The sequence below is a fragment of the Salvelinus fontinalis genome, chromosome 16, assembly GCF_029448725.1.
Source record: "Salvelinus fontinalis isolate EN_2023a chromosome 16, ASM2944872v1, whole genome shotgun sequence".
Classification (NCBI taxonomy): Eukaryota; Metazoa; Chordata; class Actinopteri; order Salmoniformes; family Salmonidae; genus Salvelinus; species Salvelinus fontinalis.
In genome coordinates this window covers 33,072,497-33,096,882 of record NC_074680.1, presented here as the reverse complement: position 1 = coordinate 33,096,882, position 24,386 = coordinate 33,072,497, and the positions used below count along the sequence as shown (strand labels likewise).

General features: G+C 43.6%; 1 protein-coding gene across 1 annotated transcript in view; it reads left to right on the top strand.

Moving 5' to 3' along the window:
* The window catches only part of LOC129813045 (uncharacterized), a 121,831-nt gene that overhangs the window by 2,903 nt on the left and 94,542 nt on the right, over nt 1-24,386 (top strand). The window contains exons 2-8 of the mRNA XM_055865192.1: nt 765-1,021; nt 1,115-1,270; nt 2,772-2,831; nt 3,032-3,101; nt 9,084-9,202; nt 14,423-14,653; nt 20,578-20,649. Coding sequence (XP_055721167.1) covers nt 14,426-14,653; nt 20,578-20,649 — 300 coding nt within the window. The 5' untranslated portion in view covers nt 765-1,021; nt 1,115-1,270; nt 2,772-2,831; ... (1 more) ...; nt 9,084-9,202; nt 14,423-14,425. The remainder of the gene's footprint in view (nt 1-764; nt 1,022-1,114; nt 1,271-2,771; nt 2,832-3,031; nt 3,102-9,083; nt 9,203-14,422; nt 14,654-20,577; nt 20,650-24,386) is intronic.

Sequence of the window (24,386 nt, the reverse complement as noted above, 5' to 3'; positions counted from 1 at the left end):
AGAGTTTCAGGCTTGTTTTTGGAAAAATTAGCTAGAATCTGTAGTTTTTCTAAGTGGCTCCCATTTTGGCTGTAGTGTTTGTTACGTGTTCCGGTGAATGCGCATACTTTGTTGTTTATCTCCGGTAATGACAATAACTATTCTCCGTGTTACATTTGATCGTTTATTTACGTATTAGGGTACCTGAGGTTTGATTATAAACATTGTTTGACTTGTTTGGAGAAGTTTATTGGTAACGTTTGGGATTCATTTTGTATGCATTTTGAAGGAGGGAAACCGGTGGATTATTGAATGAAGCGCGCCAGCTAAACTGAGTTTTTGGGGATGTAAAGAAGGACTTAATCGAACAAAACAACCATTTGTGATGTAGCTGGGACCTTTTGGAGTGCCAACAGAAGAAGATCTTCAAAGGTAAGTGATTTATTTTATCGCTAATTCTGACTTTCGTGGCGCATCTGCCTGGTTGGAAAATGTTTTTAATGTTTTTCTGTGCTGGGCGCTGTCCTCAGATAATTGCATGGTGTGCTTTCACCGTAAAGCCTTTTTGAAATCTGACACAGCGGCTGGATTAAAAAGAAGTTAAGCTTTTAACTGATGTATGACACTTGTATTTTCATGAATGTTTCAAATTGCTATTTCTGTAATTTGAATTTCGCGCTCTGCAATTTCACCGGATGTTGTCAAATCGATCCCGGTAATGGTTAACCAATGGTTAACCATTTTTATATCTGATAATTTTCTCCACCCCTTGTTTTGTCCCCCAGGCTGTCCTGGAGATGATTAGGAACCTGATGAACACTGTGTGTGGTCCCAGAATGGCTCCATGACATCATCCTGGGCTACGGTGTTCCGGGCTCTGCCCCTTACTCCAAGATGCCCAATCCTCCCTGGACTTCAATGACATGTTCCTGTCCGTAGACCACCTGAGGTCCTGTTTCCCTGGTTACACCGTCAAGGTCACAGAGGACAACCCCGAGTTGCTGATACCTGCCTTCAGGTCAGAGGTCAAGGTTCAGATGGAGTAAGGTTGGGGTCATTCTTCTGGGGGTGTTGTCTTTCTGATGTGGTCCAACTGCAACATATCTTTCAACCTTCTGCTCTTTTACCACCCTAGAATCAAGTTCCATGTGCAGAACAGGGCCAACAAAGGCAAGAGGTGGAAGGCAGACGAGGAGGAAGAGGAGGAGAAAAAGGAGGAAGGCAAAATGCTTATAGTGGAGCCTCATGTCACACCCAACCGGGGGCCCTACCCCAACAACCAGCCCAAACAGTGAGGGTCAAAGGTTAACTTCTTATGGCTGCAATCCCGTTAACGGGATGATATGACAACAGCCAGTGAAAGTGCAGGGCGCCAAATTCAAACAACAGAAATCCCATAATTAAAATTCCTCAAACATACATGTATCTTATACCATTTTAAAGGTAATCTTGTTGTTAATCCCACCAAAGTGTCCAATTTCAAATAGGCTTTACCACAAACGATTATGTTAGGTCACCGCAAAATCACAGAAAAACAGCCATTTTTCCAGCCAAAGACAGGAGTCACAAAAAGCAGAAATCGAAAAGCAGAAAAATGAATCACTAACCTTTGATGATCTTCATGTTACACAATACATATATGTTTTGTTCGATAAAGTTCATTTTTATATCCAAAAACCTCAGTTTACATTGGCCCCATGTTCAGAAATGCCTCCAAAATATCCGGAGAAATTGCGGAGAGCCACGTCAAATAACATAAATACTCATCATAAACTTTGATGAAAGATACATGTTTTACATAGAATTAAAGATACACTTGTTCTTAATGTAACCGTTGTCAGATTTCAAAAAGCTTTACGGCAAAAGCACAATATTCAATCATCTGAAAACAGCGTTCAGCCACAAAAGGAAGCCATACAGTTACTAGAAATATTAAATTATTAGAAATATTTAACTTTCATAAAATCACAAGTGCAATACACCAAAATAAAGCTTAACTTCTTGTTAATCCAGCCGCCGTGTCAGATTTCAAAAAGGCTTTACGGCGAAAGCAAACCATGCGATTATCTGAGGACAGCGCCTCATCATACAAATCCTTTTCAACCAGGGAGGTGCGACACGAAAGTCAGAAATAACAATATAATTCATGCCTTACCTTTGAAGATCTTCTTTTGTTGGCGCTTCAAAATGTCCCATAAACATCACAAATGGTCCTTTTGTTCGATAAATTCCTTCGTTATATCCCCAAAATGTCAATTTATTTGGCGCGTTTGATTCAGAAATACACCGGTTAAAACTCGCCCAACATGACTATAAATTATCTAATAAGTTACCTGTAAACTTGGTCCAAACATTTCAAACAACTTTCCTAATCCAACTTTAGGTATCCTAAAATGTAAATAATCGATAAAATTTAAGCCGGAATATACTGTGTTCAATAGTGAATAAAATCAAAGTGGAGCGAGTTCCAGGTCGCGCACCAAACAAAAGAGTCCACTTGGCTTGACACTCAGTCTGAACAACCCTACTTCTTCATTACTCAAAAGAAAAACATTTTCTAAAGACTGTTGACATCTAGTGGAAACCATAGGAACTGCAACCAGGTGCCTCAGAAATCTAGTTTCCCATAGAAAACCAATTGAAAACACAGTGAACTCAACAACAACAAAAAATCCTGGATGGTTTGTCCTTGGGGTTTCGCCTGCCAAATAAGTTATGTTATACTCACAGACATTAATGCAAATTAATTACTTAAAAATCATACAATGTGATTTTCTGGATTTTTGTTTTAGATTCCGTCTATCACAGTTGAAGTGTACCTATGATAAAAATGACAGACCTCTACATGCTTTGTAAGTAGGAAAACCTGCAAAATCGGCAGTGTATCAAATACTTGTTCTCCCCACTGTAAATATAAAAACAAATACAAATATATACTTGGAGTCAAAGTATCGAAATATTGTTGAAAACAGCTCTTGTTTTGCTTCTCAAGTTTTCAACATGTTCCTTAAAATCATCTAACCATGCGTGATAACTTTGTATGTTTGAACAGAAATACCATCCAGTTTACACCAACTAAGATTGAGGCCATCCATGCTGGGATGCAGCCTGGACCCACTATGGTAAGAACATTTACTGTTGATGATATTGACTTTCATAATTTAAGATGTGGTCAAGATCAAACATCTTGTCTGGTAAAAAAATAATTTAAAAAATAGTGACTACTCATATCTAGCCACCTGAGTAAACCAAGGCAATAGACGGACAGCATTAAAAGTTTGAGCCACAGCTGAAGTCTCCTATCCATTGGCTCGTTAGTTAAACTGTACTTTTCAATCACTCATAGCCCAGAGTGGGTTGTTGGCTACCTATGACAGGTGTATTATTGGCCCTGGCTTCTTGAAGAGCTGAGGATTTGTAACTACTCTTCCTGACGCAGGGGACTGGCTAGGACCTTCCCCCAGACACTAGTAATGTGGAGTTATTTGGCGTTCCATTCCTCCTCACTCCTGCAGATCTCAGTCTATTCTTAGTGAATTACTGCCCTGAAAGGCCCTCCACTAAATTAAATGGTGCCGATGGAGCGCACACACAGCTGCCACACACACACACACACACACACACACACACACACACACACACACACACACACACACACACACGCACACACACACACACACACACACGCAACTGCCTCGCAAACACACAGCCTCTCATCCACAGAAACACAAACACACACACACAGCTGCCTCGCAAACACACAGCCTCTCATCCACAGAAACACGCATTCACTAACACACACGCACACACACACACTCCTGCCTTGCTTTGATGAAGCTCATTCCTGGCCTGGTGACTCGTAGCTGGCAGAGGGATCTGTCTGTTATTTATTGGGTGACTGCTGGGGAGTAAATATGGCAGCATGGCTATCAGCACAGTCGTAAAACAACTCTACACACACACACACACACACACAAACCACTCACTGGCATGTGTCGGGACAATCATTAGCAGCCAAGGCAGCCTCCCAGTCCCAGGCTTCTGCTATCGTCTTGAGCTGTTTATATGTGTTATTCTGTGTTTGGGTCTGTAGTGTATAAAGTGGACTGGCTTTTATGTGACTTACCTGAGGTGTGACGTGGCTAGATGAATATTCCATCAAGTAAACTCCATTCCAAGTTTTAGCCTCCACTAGTCTGTGAGCACCTTCTGCCCTGATGAAAATGGAAATGAAAATAGTTTGTTTGAGTCTTTCCAACTTGAGTAGTAGTGTTTTTTCTAAACAAGACCCAATGACCTCTACAGCCTTAACTAGACTCAATGACCCCTACAGCCCTAACTAGACCCAATGACCCCTACAGCTCTAACTAGACCCAATGACCCCTACAGCCCTACCTAGACCCAATGACCCCTACAGCCCTAACTAGACCCAATGACCCCTACAGCCCTAACTAGACCCAATGACCCCTACAGCCCTAACTAGACCCAATGACCCCTACAGCCCTAACTAGACCCAATGACCCCTACAGCCCTAACTAGACCCAATGACCCCTACAGCCCTAACTAGACCCAATGACCCCTACAGCCCTAACTAGACCCAATGACCCCTACAGCCCTAACTAGACCCAATGACCCCTACAGCCCTAACTAGACCCAATGACACCTACAGCCCTAACTAGACCCAATGACACCTACAGCCCTAACTAGACCCAATGACCCCTACAGCCCTAACTAGACCCAATGACCCCTACAGCCCTAATTAGACCCAATGACCTCTACAGCCTTAACTAGACCCAATGACCTCTATAGCCTTAACTAGACCCAATGACCCCTACAGCCCTAACTAGACCCAATGACCCCTACAGCCCTAACTAGACCCAATGACCCCTACAGCCCTAACTAGACCCAATGACCCCTACAGCCCTAACTAGACCCAATGACATCTACAGCCTTAACTAGACCCAATGACATCTACAGCCTTAACTAGACCCAATTACCCCTACAGCCCTAACTAGACCCAATGACCTCTACAGCCTTAACTAGACCCAATGACCCCTACAGCCCTAACTAGACCCAATGACATCTACAGCCTTAACTAGACCCAATGACCTCTACAGCCTTAACTAGACCCAATGACCCCAATAGCCCTAACTAGACCCAATGACCCCTACAGCCCTAACTAGACCCAATGATCCCTACAGCTCTAACTAGCCCTAATGACCCCTACAGCCTTAACTAGACCCAATGACCTCTATAGCCCTAACTAGACCCAATGACCTCTACAGCCTTAACTGCTGGTGACACTGTCTGTGATTTATTTAGAATTCAAGTCACACTTAACCAGCATGGCTACCACAGCATTCTGCAGCGATACGCCATCTCATCTGGTTTGCGGTTAGTGGACCTATCATTTGGTTTTCAACAGGACAATGACCCAACACACCTCCAGGCTGTGTAACGCTATTTGACCAAGAAGGAGTATGCTTTATCAGATGACCTGGCCTCTACAATCACCCGATCTCAACCCAATTGAGATGGTTTCTGATGAGTTGGACCACTCAGTGAAGGAAAAGCAGCCAACAAGTGCTCAGCATATGTGGGAACTCCTTCAAGGCTATTGGAAAAGCATTCCAGGAGAAGCTGGTTGAGAGAATGCCAAGAGTGTGCAAAATTGTCATTAAGGCAAAAGGTGGCTAATTTAAAATATATTCTTACACTCTTTTGGTTACTACATTATTCCATATGTGTTATTTCATAGTTCTGATGTCTTGTAGAAAATAGTCAAACAAAAGAAAAACCCTTGAATGACTAGGTATGTCCGAAACCTTTGACTGGAACTGTACATACAAAGGTATGTGGACACCCCTTCAAATTAGTGGGTTCGGCTATTTCAGCGACTCCTGTTGCTGACATGTGTATAAATCGAGAACTCCGTAGCCAAACATTGTCAGTAGAATGGCCTTACTGAAGATCTGTGACTTTCATTGTGGCACCGTAATAGGATGCCACCATTCCAACAAGTCAGTGCGTCAAATTTCTGTCTTGCTAGAGCTGCCACGGTCAACTGTAAGTGATGCTGCCACGGTCAACAACGGCTCAGCCGGGAAGTGGTAGCAAGCTCACAGAATGGGACCGCCGGGTGCTGATGCACGTAGCACAAATATTGTCCTCAGTTGCAACACTCACTACCGAGTTCCAAAATGCCTCTGGAAGCAACGTCAGCACAAGAACTGTTCGTTGGGTGCTTCATGAAATGGGTTTCCATGGCCAAGCAGCTGCACACAAGCCTAAGATCACCATGCGCAATGCCAGGCGTCGGCTGGAGTGGTATGAAGCTCGCCGCCATTGGACTCTGAAGTAGTGGAAACGCATTCTCTGGAGTGATGAATCATTTTTCACCATTTGGTAGTCCGACGGACGAATCTGGGCTTGGCGGATGCCAGGAGAACACTACCTGACCCAATGCATAGTGCCAACTGTAAAGTTTGGTGGATAAGTAATAAGGGTCTGGTGCTGTTTTTCATGGTTGGGGCTAGGCCCCTTAGCTCCAGTGAAGGGAAATCTTTGAATTGGAACGCCGACTGCAAGCCAGGCCTAATCACCCAACATCTTTGCCCGACCTCACTAATGCTGTTGGTGCTGAATGGAGGCAAGTCCCTGCAACAAAGTTCCAACATCTAGGGGTAAGCCTTTCCAGAGGAGTGGAGGCTGTTATAGCAGCAAAGGGGGACTAACTCCAAATTGTATTGCCCATTATTTTGGAATGACATGTTCAAAATACGTAGAGTTATATAATATAACTTGTGCTATTTTTTTCATGACTTTATGAACCACCTCAAATGTGTTATTTATTATTGTCAGTCTGCGTTAAAGACCAAAATAGAGCCCTTGGTCTAAAATAGTTCCAACTTCATTAAATATTTATTCAGTGCTCATGCAGCGGCCGTTTTCACTAGCTCTGATCTTGCTGTCAGAATAACTAACTATAGCTTTGAGATCCAGGCTATATAAGTACAAATCTCAGTTAACACAGAACCAAAGGCTTGCGTAAGTGGTCAGATGCTTGATTAAGTTCTTGGTCCATAAGTGTTAAGAGAAGAGAGAGAACGAGGATCGGAACCGGAACGTAGAACTCCACACTTTCTCTTTGCAAGTTACGGGTAAGTCTATGGGCCAAATTTCCCCTCCCCATCCGCAATTCGAAAGATACGTGCAAAATCATGATTTGTGCATATAACCAGTGATGGAAAAACCCAAGAACCGGAGCTAATGCTGCTCATTATCTCACGCATCCCGCATCTACGGTACCATTTAGGAAGTCTGTCCATGAGAGATTATATCAAAATATACAGTACATGGGTAGATTCAGTTGTGTTCATTAAATGGGCAGATATTGCTGTAAAATTCGATTCTGGCCCTACCTACCCTTAGCTCACTGAAAGATTCAGATATGGTAATCTTCTGTTTAAAAACAGACCAGTTTTCTCCTGTTTCGTGCCAACTGAACACAGGCCCTTGTTGTGTAGAGCAGAGCCAGTGAGAATGGCGTGAGTTTGAAGAATGTGGAGTGGATGTGACGACTCTGGAATAGCACCATTGCATTCTGCAGATCAGCTAAAGCTAGCTACAGTACCAGGACGAGAGGCTGTCTACAACATGCACACTGATTGAATCAACATTCACCCTTTCTTCCTTCCTTCCGGTCCAATGACGAGGAAGGAGAAACCTGGGGTAACTAATTAACACTGTACTGTATAGGCAATGGGATGAAAAATTATTATATTTTCTCAATGGTCAACCAAGGCTAGTTTACAGTGACATTAATAAACATTGCATTGCCTTTTAATGAATAAATAAAAAATTATATAAATCCCCCCCCTTAATTAGATATTGAAATACTGTGTATATGAAAGACAGAGGTATATAGAGCGCTTTTGTGGAAGTTGAAAGAACTTTATGACTAAATGGGTTAGTTCTGTCTCTCTCTTTGGCAGTCTCCTGGGACGGGAGAGCAGAGGGCTGCTTTTGTGACGATGGAAACAAGTTCACCACTTTTTTAATTTGATCGTCATCAGCAGGTGTAGTTCTGTTTATGAATCATCTGCTGTGAGGCTTAGCAAGAGATCTATTTAAAAGTTAAAGTTTCACTCTGACACACGCGCACACAGCACAGCAGTGTCTGGGTGACATCGAAGATAGCATGGCCAGGTGCCACTGCCACCCACAAATGGTCTTTCTGGTTTGTTGTGGCGGCACACCGCGACGCCTGACTAGACAAAAGATGGCTCGGGTTTCTGTATTTTTGTCTTTTTCAGTTTGTTGAAAAGCAAACTATTGTGTTTGTTTTACACTCTTTGTTTGACAATATAATTTGTGAGCTTTGTATTGATTCAATATCAATCATTGTAACAAGTGTAGGTAACTTATATCTTGTTAAAAAAGATTGAATTTCCATATTTTTAATGTGAATATTTTAAGCCATTGAAACTGACAACTTTATAATGACTAATGCAGCTCCAATTCCTGTTATACCTTGTCAATGTTATTACATGTATTAGCGAAGACTGCAATTTGGTCCTTCTGGCTATTAGCTTCCATCGTCTCAGCAACCAAAACTATTAATAGCCAGCTTAGAGTTTGGGTTCTTAAACTTTAGATTTGATTTTCCACTTCAAGCCTACTGGCTTGTTGCTTGCAGCTGATACTGATTTGTGCATGAAGGGTTTGAAACTATTTTCCCTAGGCTGTGATGTCACAGGTTTAGGCTTCAGTTCTCCTCACAACATCCCCTCAGAATGATGTGATATGACCCTCAGATCACGACACTGATCTTATCTGGCTATGGACAGGCAGGCAATGTTTAGGGAAGGTTGAGGCTATTATCATCATAGGAATATGGCGTAACAGTGTTTGTATAGGGTGGTTGTTACTAGTTTGATACTGTACCAGGCCTCCAGGTATGATGAGAGAATGGTTGGTTGTTGGAATGAGTTCCAGGAATATAACAGCTCTTCTATGGTCCAATTCAACTGACTGAAATGGAACTGATACTGTTTGCTTTCTCAAGGTAAACTATGGATGGATGTGGTATATGTTGTGTTCAGGTATGGGCGTGTGAACTACGTACTGGCCAGGAGGCTGGAGCTGCTCAGAGAGGTGGGCAGTCTGCAAGAGAGTCTGGACCTACACCTGTGAGACTGACGGACACTTCTACCTCTACCAGGTCAGTACAGGAGGGGGGTGTGTTTGGGGATAATAGATGTGAATGTGTGTGACATTAGACTAAAGGTAAGGAATTTTCCAGATGAATCAGTCATTTCTGATATCCCGACCTACAAAAATTGGTAATAAAATGTGTCACTAAAATAAAAATGAAAGGGGATGAGATGCTGCAGATCTCATCCCAGTGCAATACGTGTCAGTATCTTCCTTCTGCTTCAAATCCGCCTCGACAGCAAATACCAAAATATTATACCATATCCTCCATTTATTTCTGTCACCTAATTACCAAAAACTGGCTCCAGGAAAAATGCCACAGTTCTGATTCAAATCAAATGTTATTGGTCACATACACATGGTTAGCAGATGTTAATGCTATTGTGGTGAAATGCTTGTGCTTCTAGTTCCGACCATGCAGTAATATCTAACACAAAATCTAACAATTTCACAACAACTACCTTTTACACACAAGTGTAAAGAAAAAAGGAATGAATAAGAATATGTACATATAAATATATGGATGAGCGATGGCCGAACGGCATAGGCAAGATGCGGTAGATGGCATAGAGTACAGTATATACTGTACATATGAGATGAGTAATGTAGGGTATGTAAACATTATATAAAGTGGCATTGTTTAAAATGACTAGTGATAATTTATTATATCCCATTTTTAATTATTAAAGTGGCTAGAGATTTGAGTCAGTATGTTGGCAGCAGACACTCAATGTTAGTGATGGCTGTTTAACAGTCTGATGGCCTTGAGATAGAAGCTCTTTTTCAGTCTCTCGGTCCCAGCTTTGATGCACCTGTACTGACCTCGCCTTCTGGATGATAGCGGGGTGAACAGGCAGTGGCTCAGGTGGTTGATGTCCTTGATGATCTTTTTGGCCTTCCTGTGACATCGGGTGGTGTAGGTGTCCTGGAGGGCAGGTAGTTTGCCCCCGGTGATGCGTTGTGCAGACCTCACTACCCTCTGGAGAGCCTTACGGTTGTGGGCGGAGCAGTTGCCGTACCAGGCGGTGATACAGCCCGACAGGATGCTCTTGATTGTGGCAGCATGCATCAGCAGAAAGGCCCAGAATAGACAACAGAGCCTTTTTAACAAAGAGGAGACAACCCAAGGCAACTGTCAGCTTAAGAGGACCTGAGAGAGCTCATAAAATAGCCCAGATCTAAAATCTAGAAGAGTGGAGTGGATATCTCACTGAGGCGGCATCCTGTCAGTAAGAGGAGACTGGAAGACACAGCAGGGAGGCTGGCAGTATGGTGTAGAGGGGAGACAGAAGAGGGAGGCTGGAAGTGGGGTGTAGAGGGCAGAGTAGGGTTGAATATTGTATTTGACAAATGTTCAGTTTAAAACATATATAAATATGTCTGTATTTGGTAAGAGCTTTGATCGTCATTCAAATTCAAGCCTGATGCTACCTGAGCCTGATGACCTATACATTAAAGACCTTTAATGAGCCCAAGCCCAAAAAAGCCCAAATGATTTCGCCGTTATCCTATACATAGCCTATCATATATAAGCTACCGCACATTACACACGACAGAAAACATAAAAGCCCATAGATGTAGCTGTGCTCTCTTGGGTAAATCAATTAAACTAGCTCCAGTAGGCTAATCTTTTTGTATGGACTGTATTACTGTCCTTTTGTTGTATTATACTGTATTATATGGACTGGAATTACACACCTCATTCAAACCATGAAGCTGGGAAAGAACGTGATGCTAGTGCAGGACATGCGGCCTACAAAGTTACAATTATAGACTTGCGAATTTGAGTTTAAATGAAATAAGTTTTGTTGTCCTCATGTTCATCATTGTAATGACATGCTTGAATAATATAGGACTGGAATAAGATGCAGACGGCTGTCATTTCTCTTCACGGAGATTGAATGGTTATGGGTCTGAACAAATAACTGCTATAGCCTACTGCCATCGAGTTCTCTTTCAAACTCCCTGTGAGTTCAATTGGCTGCTTTATTTAACATGCTGCATTTAACATGCTGCAAACAAGAGCTTGCATCCCTCTTCGAATGGTCTATTAGTATACGAAACAACAAAAATGTAGAGCATGCTATTCTAGTACTTCTTTTCATGGGACTACAAGAGCTAAGGAAAGTTATTTAAGGAGGGAGGCCAGTGGAGCGCAAGTGCGTATTGTGCAAGAGACAGAGGCAATAAGTTAGAGACTTATGCATAACCCATCATTCATTTGCTAAATTTAAGACTAATGCTGCATTGAATGTATTACCTGAAAGAGGCAGGCTAGGACATCTATCTACACATCAAGTGTACAAAACATGAAGGAAACCTGCTCTTTCCATGACATAGACTGACAAGATGAATCCAGGTGAAAGCTATGATCCCTTATTGTGTCACTTGTTAAATCCACTTCAAACAATGTAGATAAAGGGGAGGAGACAGGTTAAATAAGGATTTTTAAGCCTTGAGACATGGATTGTGTATGTATGCCATTCTCAGGGTGAATGAGCAAGACACGATTTAAGTGCCTTTGAACGGGGTATGGTAGTAGGTGTCAAGAATTGCACCGCTGCTGGGTTTTTCATGCTCAACAGTTTCCCGTGTGTATCAAGAATGGTCCACAACCCAAAGGACATCCAGGTAACTTAACACAACTGTGGGAAGCATTGGAGTCAATATGGGCCAGCATCCCTGTGGAACGCTTTCGGCACCTTGTAGAGTCCATGTCCTGACGAAGTGAGGCTGTTCTGAGGGCAAAAGGAGGAGGGGTGCAACTCAATATTAGGAAGGTGTTCCTCATGTTATATGTGCCAGAGGTAGCCTGACTGCCATTAGGTACCGAGATGAGATCCTCAGAGCCCTTGTGAGACCATATGCTGACACATGCACATTTGTGGCCTGCTGGAGGTCATTTTGCAGGGCTCTGGCAGTGCTTCTCCTTGCACAAAGGCGGAGGTAGCGGTCCTGCTGCTGGGTTGTTGCCCTCCTACAGCCTCCTCCACATCTCCTGATGTACTGGCCTGTCTCCTGGTAGCGCCTCCATGCTCTGGACACTACGCTGACAGACACAGCAAACCTTTTTGCCACAGCTCGCATTGATGTGCCATCCTGGATGAGCTGCACTACCTGAGCCACTTGTGTGGGTTGTAGACTCCGTCTCATGCTACCACTAGAGTGAGAGCACCGCCAGCATTCAAAAGTGACCAAAACATCAGCCAGGAAGCATAGGAACTGAGAAGTGGTCTGTGGTCACCACCTGCAGAATCACTCCTTTATTGGGGGTGTCTTGCTAATTGCCTATAATTTCCACCTTTTGTCTATTCCATTTGCACAACAGCATGTGACATTTATTGTCAATCAGTGTTGCTTCCTAAGTGGACATTTTGATTTCACAGAAGTGTGATTGACTTGGAGTTACATTGTGTTCTTTAAGTGTTCCCTTTATTTTTTTGAGCAGTGTATATATATATATATGTGTGTGTGTATATACAGTTGAAGTCAGAAGTTTACATAGATCTTAGCCAAATACATTTAAACTCAGTTTTTCACAATTACTGACATTTAATCCTAGTAAAAATTCCCTGTCTTAGGTCAGTTAGGATCACCACTTTATTTTAAGAATGTGAAATGTCAGAATAATAGTAGAGAGAGTGATTTATTTCAGCTTTTATTTATTTCATCGCATTCCCAGTGGGTCAGAAGTTTACATACACTCAATTAGTATTTGGTAGCACTGCCTTTAAATTGTTTAACTTGGGTCAAATGTTTCGGGTAGACTTCCACAAGCTTCCCACAATAAGTTGGGTGGATTTTGGCCCATTCCTCCTGACAAAGCTGGTGTAACTGAGTCAGGTCTGTAGGCCTCCTTGCTCGCACACGCTTTTTCAATTCTGCCCACAAATTTTCTATAGGTTTGAGGTCAGGGCTTTGTGATGGCTACTCCAATACCTTGACTTTGTTATCCTTAAGCCATTTTGCCACAACTTTGGAAGTATGCTTAGGGTCATTGTCCATTTGGAAGACCCATTTGCGACCAAGCTTTAACTTCCTGACTGATGTCTTGAGATGTTGGTTCAATATATCCACATAATATCCCTTCCTCATGACGGCATCTATTTTGTGAAGTGCACCAGTACCTCCTGCAGCAAAGCAACCCCACAACATGATGCTGCCACCCCCGTGCTTCACGGTTGGGATGGTGTTCTTTGGCTTGCAAGCCTCCCCCTTTTTCCTCCAAACATAACAATGGGTCATTATGGCCGAACAGTTTCATCAGAGCAGAGGACACAGACCAAAAAGTGCAATCTTTGTCCCCATGTGCAGTTACAAACCGTAGTCTGGCTTTTTTATTGCAGTTTTGGAGCGGTGGCTTCTTCCTTGCTGAGCGGCCTTTCAGGTTATGTCGATAAAGGACTTGTTTTACTGTGGAAATAGATACTGTTGTTCCTGTTTCCGCCAGCATCTTCACAAGGTCCTTTGCTGTTGTTCTGGGATTGATTTGCACTTTTTGCACCTAAGTACGTTCATCTCTAGGAGACAGAACGCGTCTCCTTCCTGAGCGGTATGACGGCTACATGGTCCCATGGTGTTTATACTTGTGTTCTATTTATACTTGCCAAAACTATAGTTTGTTTGTGGAGTGGTTGAAAAACGAGTTTTAATGACTCCAACCTAAGTGTATGTAAACTTCCGATTTCAAGTGTGTGTGTGTGTGTGTGTGTGTGTGTGTGTGTGTGTGTGTGTGTGTGTGTGTGTGTGTGTGTGTGTGTGTGTGTGTGTGTGTGTGTGTGTGTGTGTGTGTGTGTGTGTGTGTGTGTGTGTGTGTGTGTGTGTGTGTGTGTGTGTGTACTGAACCAAAATATCAACACTACAAATATCTTTATATTTATGTTTAGCCAACTTGGATCTATTTGCTAGCTTACAAGGTAGAACAGTTGATTTGTTATGAACACAGCCTTCTGTCCGTCTCCAACTGTTTGAACAGCATGCTAGCCTGTCAACTTTGTTCACATGTTTAAATTAAGTTTCATACCTTATATAATTGTTTTATGCATTTGGAATATCGAGCTAAAACATAAATTCAAATTATTTAAATATATCATCCAGTCCTACTTTGTATGTGACGCAACTGTGTTTGTCTTTGAGTGAGAATGCATGTGTGCAGCATACCAAAAAGAGCCAGACCTGTAACATCCAGGGGGGCTGTCTGCTGCTGTCCTCTCTCTCCCCGCTGCAGGTGATGTCTCACTGGGAAAAGTACATGTCCAAGGTCAGGTCTAAGCAGGGTGGAGGCCGAGGCCGTGGCCACACACTTCCCCTTCCACAAGTACTTCTCCAACGCTCCCCAGTCTGTGTTCCTCGGTCACTCGTACGACGAAGACATGGACTTCGCCGAGGGCTGCTACCAACACATCAAGAAGATTTTTACCCAGCTGGAGGCCACACACACACACACGCACGCACGCACGTACGTATGTTTACCTAGGTAAAGGGATATACACACCATGAAGATCCTCACTCTGTCAGAGATAAACATGTCACAAACAAACAAGCTCTTGAACAAACACACACATACCATATTCCACCCAGTCAGAGGTAATTATGTCACACTGTCACACACATACACACCATGTCAGCAGTTCAGGATGTTCCTCACGGGTCGTTAGCCATCTTTGTGTGTGTGTGGTGAAGTGGGAGTTGGAACGCTGAACACACGTGATTCTCTTTCCACAACTGATGCCATGACAGGTCTGCCCAGGCTCACATGTGATTGTTTCCATTCAGACCCTCTCTCCCACTCCTACTGGAGAAGTAGCCACTGTGACATCGCACTGAATCACATTTCAACGTTTTTTTGTGTGTTTCTGTTGTGATATTAGGAGTTTGTAATATGATGGGGATATAGTGAGATTCTTCCTTTTCATACTTTTCCACCCTCTTTATTAAATCTCACTTTCACTCACTCACTCATTCCCTCTGTTTGAGTGTGTTCTGTGAGACATTGTTTGGAAGTACATGATGATTTGGTGACATGTCACCCCGTGCCCCCTCCCCCTCCTCCCCTGACCCCATTGGCAGTGACACAGGACCTGCTGTCTGTCTCCCCAGATGTGGATGGAAGGTAATAGGGCCTTTCACTCACCCTGCATTCCCTACACATACATTCCCTACACATAATACCGGACATTTGAGAAATTTACCGGACCCATATGCATTGGATACGTAACCTTTTTTTTTTTTTTTTTCACCTTTATTTAACCAGGTAGGCTAGTTGAGAACAAGTTTTCATTTGCAACTGCGACCTGGCCAAGATAAAGCATAGCAGTGTGAACAGACAACAACACAGAGTTACACATGGAGTAAACAATAAACAAGTCAATAACATGGTAGAAAAAAAGAGAATCTATATACAATGTGTGCAAAAGGTATGAGGTAGGCAATAAATCGAATAATTACAATTTAGCAGATTAACACTGGCGTGATAAATCATCAGATGATTATGTGCAAGTAGAGAACCTGATCTGGGTGTCCACTCACCGAGCTCAGAATGACAGAAATCACATTTAGATTATGCTAATTCATATTAAAAGAACAAGCCATTTGAGGATACAAGGATATGCGGTAATGAACAGCAAAATCACTAGCATGTCAATCTACTATCCCCCATAGTAGAAAAGTTGACCTATTCTATTAGTCAGGAAGTTGAGAAAGAAATAGCCTATTCCAAACTAACTTTGGGGAAGTTGTTGTACGTAGATCCCAAATTCATACAAGTAGCAGCCCTAGTCCACATAATAAAAAATAAAAACAGCTATGAGTCTGATGCAACAGATCAGAACGGTTTGCTGAAAATGTTGATTAACTATTATTTCTTTACATTGTAAGTACTGCAATGTGCACAAGGCAGTAGGCTACGCTGGAACGTTCGTTCCATAATGCAATTGGCGGGAAAACACTGTGCAAGTGGTTTCATGTGACTATTAGAAAAATATCCGTTATAAATTATGAAAGACCTGAGTGGCGCTGCGGTCTAAGGCACTGCATCACAGTGCTTGAGACAACACTACAGAGCCAGGCTGTGTCACAAACGGCCGTGACCGGTAGTCCCATAGGGCAGCGCACAATTGGCCCAGCCTCGTCCGGGTTAGGGGAGAGTTTGGCCGGGGGGGCTTCAAATAAAATGTTATTGGTCACATACACATATTTAGCATATGTTATTGCGGGTGTAGCGAAATGCTTGTTGCTTAGGAGCTAGAAGCAGAGCTGCTGTATCTGTCGGCAACATCTTCCATACTTGGCTCTTCACGCTCTAGCGACTCCTTGTGGCAGGCAGTGTTTCCTCCGACACATTGTTGCGGCTGGCCTCCGGGTTAAGTGGGCGGGTGTTAAGGAGCGCGGTTTGGCGGGTCATGTTTTGGAGAGCGCATGACTCGACCTTCTCCTTGATGGGTACTGAGTTCTTACTTGAAATATCCTCATTCATGTTATTATATCAAAACTGAGGGTATGGAAATCTACTGAGTGAGAAAGTTTACATTCTGTCAGAACATGTTATTGTTAGATATCAGCTATCCTATGGAGAGGAGAAGGGCCACAGTCTGATTCAAGTCAATAGGACAGCCGTGAGTTGGGGAGGTGTAAGTTAAAGTGAGAAAGAACAGGCATCACTAAAGTCCTGTCAAGAACAGAGATGTATTGACATTCCAGATGTGTAAGGAGGAGACTCAGCATTAGGAGGAAGGTATAAATATATGTGTTTGTGTAATTATGTCTTTGTCTTTGCAGCTGTTTGACCCAGTGGGTGAATAAACTTGGTTTGAGCTTTTCGTAGTCGTCCATTCGTTTTTTACTCTCTTTATTAAGAACCTGACAGCCTCTCCCAGGCCCGTTGGGTAGTTGCAGCGATGAGACAAGATCGTAATTGGATATGACGAAATTGGGGAGAATTTTTTTTTTTTTTTGAAAGACGGGAAATCTAATATGCAACATCTAGCATGGATTGCTAAAATGACTAGGATTGTGTCTTTGGCTACTGGACAATGAAATCATTTTTATAAAATAATTGCCTCCACGATTTTGGCTAGCCTACTTTGAAGCAAGGTAAGACATGCCTCATAATATGTACGAAACGTTCATGTTTCAAACAATTAAGTAAATCAAATCAAATGTTGCGCCGCCTTCACCACACTATTTGCGTGGGTGGACCATTTCAGTTTGTCAGTGATGTGTACACCGAGGAACTTAAAACTTTCCACCTAATCCACTGATGTCCCTTCGATGTGGATAGAGGAGTGCTCCCTCTGCTGTTTCCTGAAGTCCACGATCATTTGTTTTGTTGACGTTGAGTGAGAGATTGTTTTCCTGACACCGCACTCCGAGTGCCCTCACCTCCTCCCTGTAGGCTGTCTTGTCGTTGTTGGTAATCAAGCCCACTACTGTTGTCGTCTGCAAACTTGATGATTGAGTTGGAGGCGTGCATGGCCACGCAGTCGTGAGTGAGCAGGGAGTACAGGAGGGGGCTGAGCATGAACCCTTGTGGGGCCCCAGTATTGAGCGTCAGCGAAGTGGAGATGTTGTTTCCTACCTTCACCACCTGGGGGCAGCCCGTCAAAGTCCAGGACCCAATTGCACAGGGCGGGGTTGAGACCCAGGGCCTCCAGCTTGATGATGAGCTCGGATGGTACTATGGTGTTGAATGCTGAGCTGTAGTCAATGAACAGCATTCTTACATAGGTATTCCTTTTGTCCAGATGGGATAGGGCAGTGTGATGGTGATTGCGTCGTCTGTGGACCTGTTTGGGCGGTATGCAAACGGAAGTGGGTCTAGGGTGGCCGGTACATTGGAGGTCTCTCAAAGCACTTCATGATGACAGAAGTGAGTGCAACGGGGCTGTAGTCATTTAGTTCAGTTATCTTTGCCTTCTTGGGTATAGGAACAATGGTAGCCATCTTGAAGCATGTGGGGACAACATACTAGGATAGGGAGCAATTGAATATGTCCGTAAACACACCAGCCAGCTGGTCTGCACATGCTTTGAGGACGTGGCTAGGGATGCCGTCTGTTCCAGCAGCCTTGTGAGTGTTAACATGTTTAAAAGTTTTACTCGCGTCAGCCACGGAGAAGGGGGGGGGTGTCCTTGTTAGCGAGCCGTGACGGTGGCACTGTATTATCCTCAAAGCAGGCAAAGAAGTTGTTTAGTTTGTCTGGAAGCGTGACGTTGGTGTCCGTGACATAGCTGGATTTATTTTTGTATTCCAAGATTTCCTGTAGACCCTGCCACATATATCTTGTGTCTGAGCCGTTGTATTGCGACTCCACCTTGTCCCTGTACTGGCATTTCGCTTGTTTGATTGCCTTTGGGCGGGAATAGCTACACTGTTTATATTTAGACATATTCCCAGACCTCTTTCCGTCGTTAAATACGGTGGATCGCGCTTTCAGATTTGCACGAATGCTGCCATCCATCCATGGTTTCTGGTTGATGTAGGTTTTAAAAGCCACAGTGGGTGCAACATCTCCAATGCACTTCTTTATAAACGCACTCACTGAGTCAGCGAATAAGTCAATGTTGTTCTCTGAGGCTGACCGGAACATATTCCAGTACGTGTGATCAAAACAATCACAAGTATATGTTTTCAAAATGCATACTGCCTCCAGCTCATTGCAAAGTGGTGTGTAAGGTGCTGATGAGGCCTGTCCTCCGGTGCCTATACATTTACTGTTTGAGATGCTGTAGCAGCAGCTCTCACACTGTCTGACAGATTTTCCTCTCAATGGCTCTGTTTCTATATGCTATAAGCGTGTAATAAATGAGATGCATAATGAATAAAGTGTACATTTGCCAATTTAATTCAACATAATTATGCAAATTAACCTATAGACCGATGAGCATGACAAGTCAAATGTATTTACATCGATTGGTATTTCCATTAAGGAATAGGCTTAAAAGCATTATTTCGCAATGGTATTTTTTCTTGTTCTCCTGGACAATTGGCTGGCTGCAATTTTATTTATCGGCTTTTACGTTTTTTAGCGGCCAAAAGCCGGCACACTTGTATTCAGCCCCTCCTGGTTGCATCCAGTCTTTATATAGAGATAACAATAACATTAGAGATTTATGGGAGCCATACGAAGGCCTTGTAGAAGCAATAAAGAAGTTATTGGATGGAGGTAATATCCTAACATGTGTGGTCTTGATTTATCTGGTATCCCCCGCATCACTGGCTGCATCACATCAGACTGGAGCACTTTACTGTGTTCCCTCAGCTCAGCCTCTTCCATTATGATGCTGCAGAGATATGTCTGTCTCCCCCCGCTCAGAGATGTTAGACTCTCCCTCTAGAATCACAGGAGAAGGAAAGTGATCCGCCTCGATGCCTGTTTCCTACAAGGAGTGTTTAAAGATAAAGGTTGTGTTTATGAGATGCCATCTAAGCAGACGATGGCATCATACGCATAAGCCCACGCATACACACACACACAGTCAGTTTCCCTGAATGAACTCATCATGTACAGACATCTACCACTTGGATTGCTCGACATCCATCCCAATGCCGTTGATCCTATTTCTTTCCTCCATTCCTTCTCTCCTTCCAGTCTGAGTGAATGCCCAGGGAGGGAAGAAATCCGGCTTCATTTCACCCTTCAACCGCTGAAGAACCACAGGCATTAAAACTAGAGCTAATTAATATTGCATGTTTTGATTGGGTTTAATGTTAAAATAGTAAAGCATCTAATATGAATATTCTCTAGTGCACTCAAAGGCTCCGCTTCTCTTTTCCTTTCAGGAAAACACCCCCAATCGTGCTTTTCCTATTCAGACCAGGCCTTGGAAGGGAATCTGTTGTGAAGTGCTTGGCTGCTCACTAAGCTTCTATTGAACACTAACCCATACCCTTTAAATTCTCACCCAGCCTGCCTCTGAGGCACCCACTCAGGCTTTATTGCTTAATTATACTACTCTTCCCTTTTGCGTCCAAGGATGATTGTCTTCCATCATGTATCATCTAATGACAAACATTTGCTCACTGTGGTGCAGCCCTTAGAACCAGTTGTCACTACCTGTCCATGCTGACAATTTAACCTCTAAACCTAACCCCAGGCCTCTGAGCAGTCGTCTTACTAGTGTGTGTGTGGGTGGGTGGGTGGTCCCGTCCCCCAATCAGGAGTTCTGTGCCTTTGAGCTGTTGATGAGCAGACTGGACCGCTCCAACTACCTGCTGGTGTAGGAGGTGGGGCCTCTAAAATGTTATTTGAAATGCAGATACACCCCCTGCCACCCCCACTAACTCCCTTTTTGATCCAGAAAAAATCCTGTACATAAAGATCAGACACATAGTACTCGAGTCAGAGGCAACTCGACAGTTACACTTCTTATCTTCTGTTTTCAGTATGACAACATCCTGATGGAGGACACAGCTCAGATCCTGGCGATTGAGACCTGCATCCCTCTCCTGCTACAGGTAAATTACTACAGCCAGACCTGAAAACCCACCATAGCTAAACCCCTTTATTCAGGTCTAAAGCCCATCTTCAGGTCTATACCTGAAAAGAGAATTCCCTGTCACTCAGGATGAATAGGTCCATCCAGTCTTTATAGAGCCCCACAGTGGAGGTGTCGTAATAGCCATAAAACCTTACGGTCAAACAGGGAAATGGTTCCTTTCATTTTCCCCATGGGGGATATTAGAAACACTTAAAATAAGGGCTGCGTTTTTGTAGGCTTACTCTGGTGTGACGTTTTGATAACCTTGTAAATCTCTCTCGGACAAGGAGACTTTTACCAATATACAGTGCTTTCGGAAAGTATTCAGACCCCTTGACTTTTTCCACATTTTGTTGCAGCCTTATTCTAAAATGGATTGAATTGTTTTTTCCCCCTCCTCAATCTACACACAATACCCCATATTGACAAAGCAAAAACTGTTTTTTAGAAATGTTTGAAAATGTATTAAAAATAAGAAACTGAAATATTACATTTACATAAGAATTCAGACCCTTTACTCAGTACTTTGTTGAAGCACCTTTGGCAACGATTACAGCCTCGAGTCTTCCTGGGTATGATGCTACAAGCTTGGCAAACCTGTATCTGGGGTGTTTCTCCCATTCTTCTCTGCAGATCCTCTCATTCTCTGTCCTTTCTCTGTTGGATGGGGAGCGTCGCTGCACATCTTGTTTCAAGTCTCTCCAGAGATGTTTGATGGGGTTCAAGTCCGGGATCTGACTTGGCCACTCAAGGACATTCAGGGACTTGTCCTGAAGCCACTCCTGCGTTGTCTTGGCTGTGTGCTTAGGGTCATTGTCCTGTTGGAAGGTGAACCTTTGACTTAGTCTGAGCGCTCTGGAGCAGGTTTTCATCAAGGATCTCTCCGTTCAGCTTTCCCTTGATCCTGACTAGTCTCCCAGTCGCTGCCACTGAAAAACATCCCCACAGCATGATGCTGCCATCACCATGCTTCACCGTAGGGATGGTGCCTGGTTTCTTCCAGATGTGGCGCTTGGCATTCAGGCCAAATAGTTAAATATTGGTTTCATCAGACCAGAGAATCTTGTTTCTCATGGTGTGAAAGTCCTTTAAGTGCCTTTTGGCGAACTCCAAGTGGGCTGTTGTACATTTTACTGAGCAGTTATTTCCGTCTGGCCACTCTACCATAAAGGCCTGATTGGTGGAGTGCTGCGGAGATGGATGTCCTTCTGGAAGGTTCTCCCATCTCCACAGAGGAACTCTGGATCTCCGTCAGAGTGACCATCGGGTTCTTGGTCGTCTCCCTGACCAAAGCTGTCTCCCCTGATTTCTCAGATTGGCCGGGCAGCCAGCTCTAGGAAAAGTCTTGGTGTTTCCAAACTTCCTCCATCTAAGAATGATAGAGGCCACTGTTCTTGGGGACCTTCAATGCTGCAGACATTGTTTGGTACTCTTCCCCTGGTCTGTTCCTCAACACAATCCTGTCTCGGAGCTCTATGGACAATTTCTCCGACCTCATGGCTTGGTTTTTGCTCTGACATGCACTGTCAACTGTGGGACCTTATATAGACAAGTGTGTGCCTTTCCAATTCATGTCCAATCAATTGAATTTACCACAGGTGGACTCCAATCAAGTTGTAGAAACATCTCAAGGATGATCAATAGAAACAGAATGCACCTGAGCTCAATTTCGAGTGTCATCGCAAAGGGTCTGAGAACTTATGTAAATAAGGTATTTCTGTTTGTTATTTTTTATAAATTTGTCATTATGGGGTATTGTGTGTAGATTGATGAGGCACATTTTTATTTCATCCATTTTAGAACAAGGCTGGAACGGAACAAAATGTGGATAATGGAAAGGGGTCTGCATACTTTCGAATGCACTGTATTCTGCTCTATTTATGCTCAGATTCGCAAATGCTAATTGGCATCAAAGTAGTATGAAAACTACAAATCCCTTCAAACTCCTGCACATCAGCTCTAGCTGATACCTTTGCTAACAGGTATTGTGTCCATTTAAAACTTGCACAAGACAGTTCACAGAATTGTCCATGTTTTTGGTAACGACAGAGATGCCCGCCTTGCTTCACATTCTCAGGAAACTATGCAGTATTTCGTTTTTTTATGTTATTTCTTACATTGTTACCCCAGGAAATCTGATGTTTTATTACATACAGCCGGGAGGAACTATTGGATATAAGATCAATGTCAACTTACCAACATTACGACCAGGAAAACAACTTTCCCGAAGCGGATCCTCTGTTTGGTCCACCACCCAGGACAATGGATCGGATCCCGACCGGCGACCCAAAACAACGGCGCCGCAGAAGCGGCAGATGGAGCGGCCTTCTGGTCAGGCTCCGTAGACGGGCACATCGCGCACCGCTCCCGAGTATACTACTCGTCAATGTCCAATCTCTTGACAACAAGGTAGATGAAATCCGAGCAAGGGTTGCCTTCCAGAGAGACATCAGAGATTGTAACGTTCTTTGTTTCATGGAAACATGGATCACTCGAGACACGCTATCGGAGTCGGTACAGCCACCTGGTTTCTTCACGCATCGCTCCGACAGTAACAAACATCTCTCTGGTAAGAAGAAGGGCGGGGGGTATGCCTTATGATTAACGAGACGTGGTGTGATAACAGCATACAGGAACTCAAGTCCTTTTGCTCACCTGACCTAAAATCCCTTACAATCAAATGTCGACCACATTATCTACCAAGATAACTCTCTTCGATTATAATCACAGCCGTATATATCCCCCCAAGCAGACACATCGATGGCCCTGAATGAACTTCATTGGACTCTATGTAAACTGGAAACCACATATCCTGAGGCTGCATTCATTGTTGCTGGGAATTTTAACAAGGCTATTCTGAAAACAAGACTCTCTAAATGTTATCAGCATATCGAATGCGCTACCCGGGCGGAAAAAATCCTGGACCATTGTTACTCTAACTTCCGCGACGCATACAAAGCCCTGCCCCGCCCTCCTTTCGGAAAATCTTACCACGACTCCATTTTATTGCTCCCAGCCTATAGACAGAAACTAAAACAGGAAATGTTCGTGCTCAGGTCTGTTCAACGCTTGTTCGACAAATCTGATTCCACGCTTCAAGATTGCTCCGATCACGTGGACTGGGATATGTTCCGCATAGCGTCGGACAATAACATTGATGAATACTCTGATTTGGTGAGCGAGTTTATTAGCAAGTGCATCGGTGATGTTGTACCCACAGCAACTATTAAAACCTTCCCCAACCAGAAATCGTGGATTGAAGGCAGCATTCGTGCAAAACTGAAAGCGCGAACCACAGCTTTTAATCAGGGCAAGGAGACCGGAAACATGACCGAATACAAACAGTGTAGCTATTCCTTCCGCAAGGCAATCAAACAAGCTAAGCGTCAGTAGAGTCACAATTAAACGGCTCAGACATGAGAGGTATGTGGCAGGGTCTACAGTCAATCACGAACTACAAAAAGAAAACCAGCCCCATCGCGGACCACGATGTCCTGCACCCAGACAAACGAAACAACTTCTTTGCTCGCTTTGAGGACAATACAGTGCCAACGACACGGTCCGCTACCAAAACCTGCGGGCTCTCCTTCACCGCAGCCAGTGTGAGTAAAGCATTTAAACGTGTTAACCCTCGCAAAGCTGCTGGCCCAAACGGCATCCTTAGCCGCGTCCTCAGAGCATGCGCAGACCAGCTGGCTGGTGTGTTTACGGACA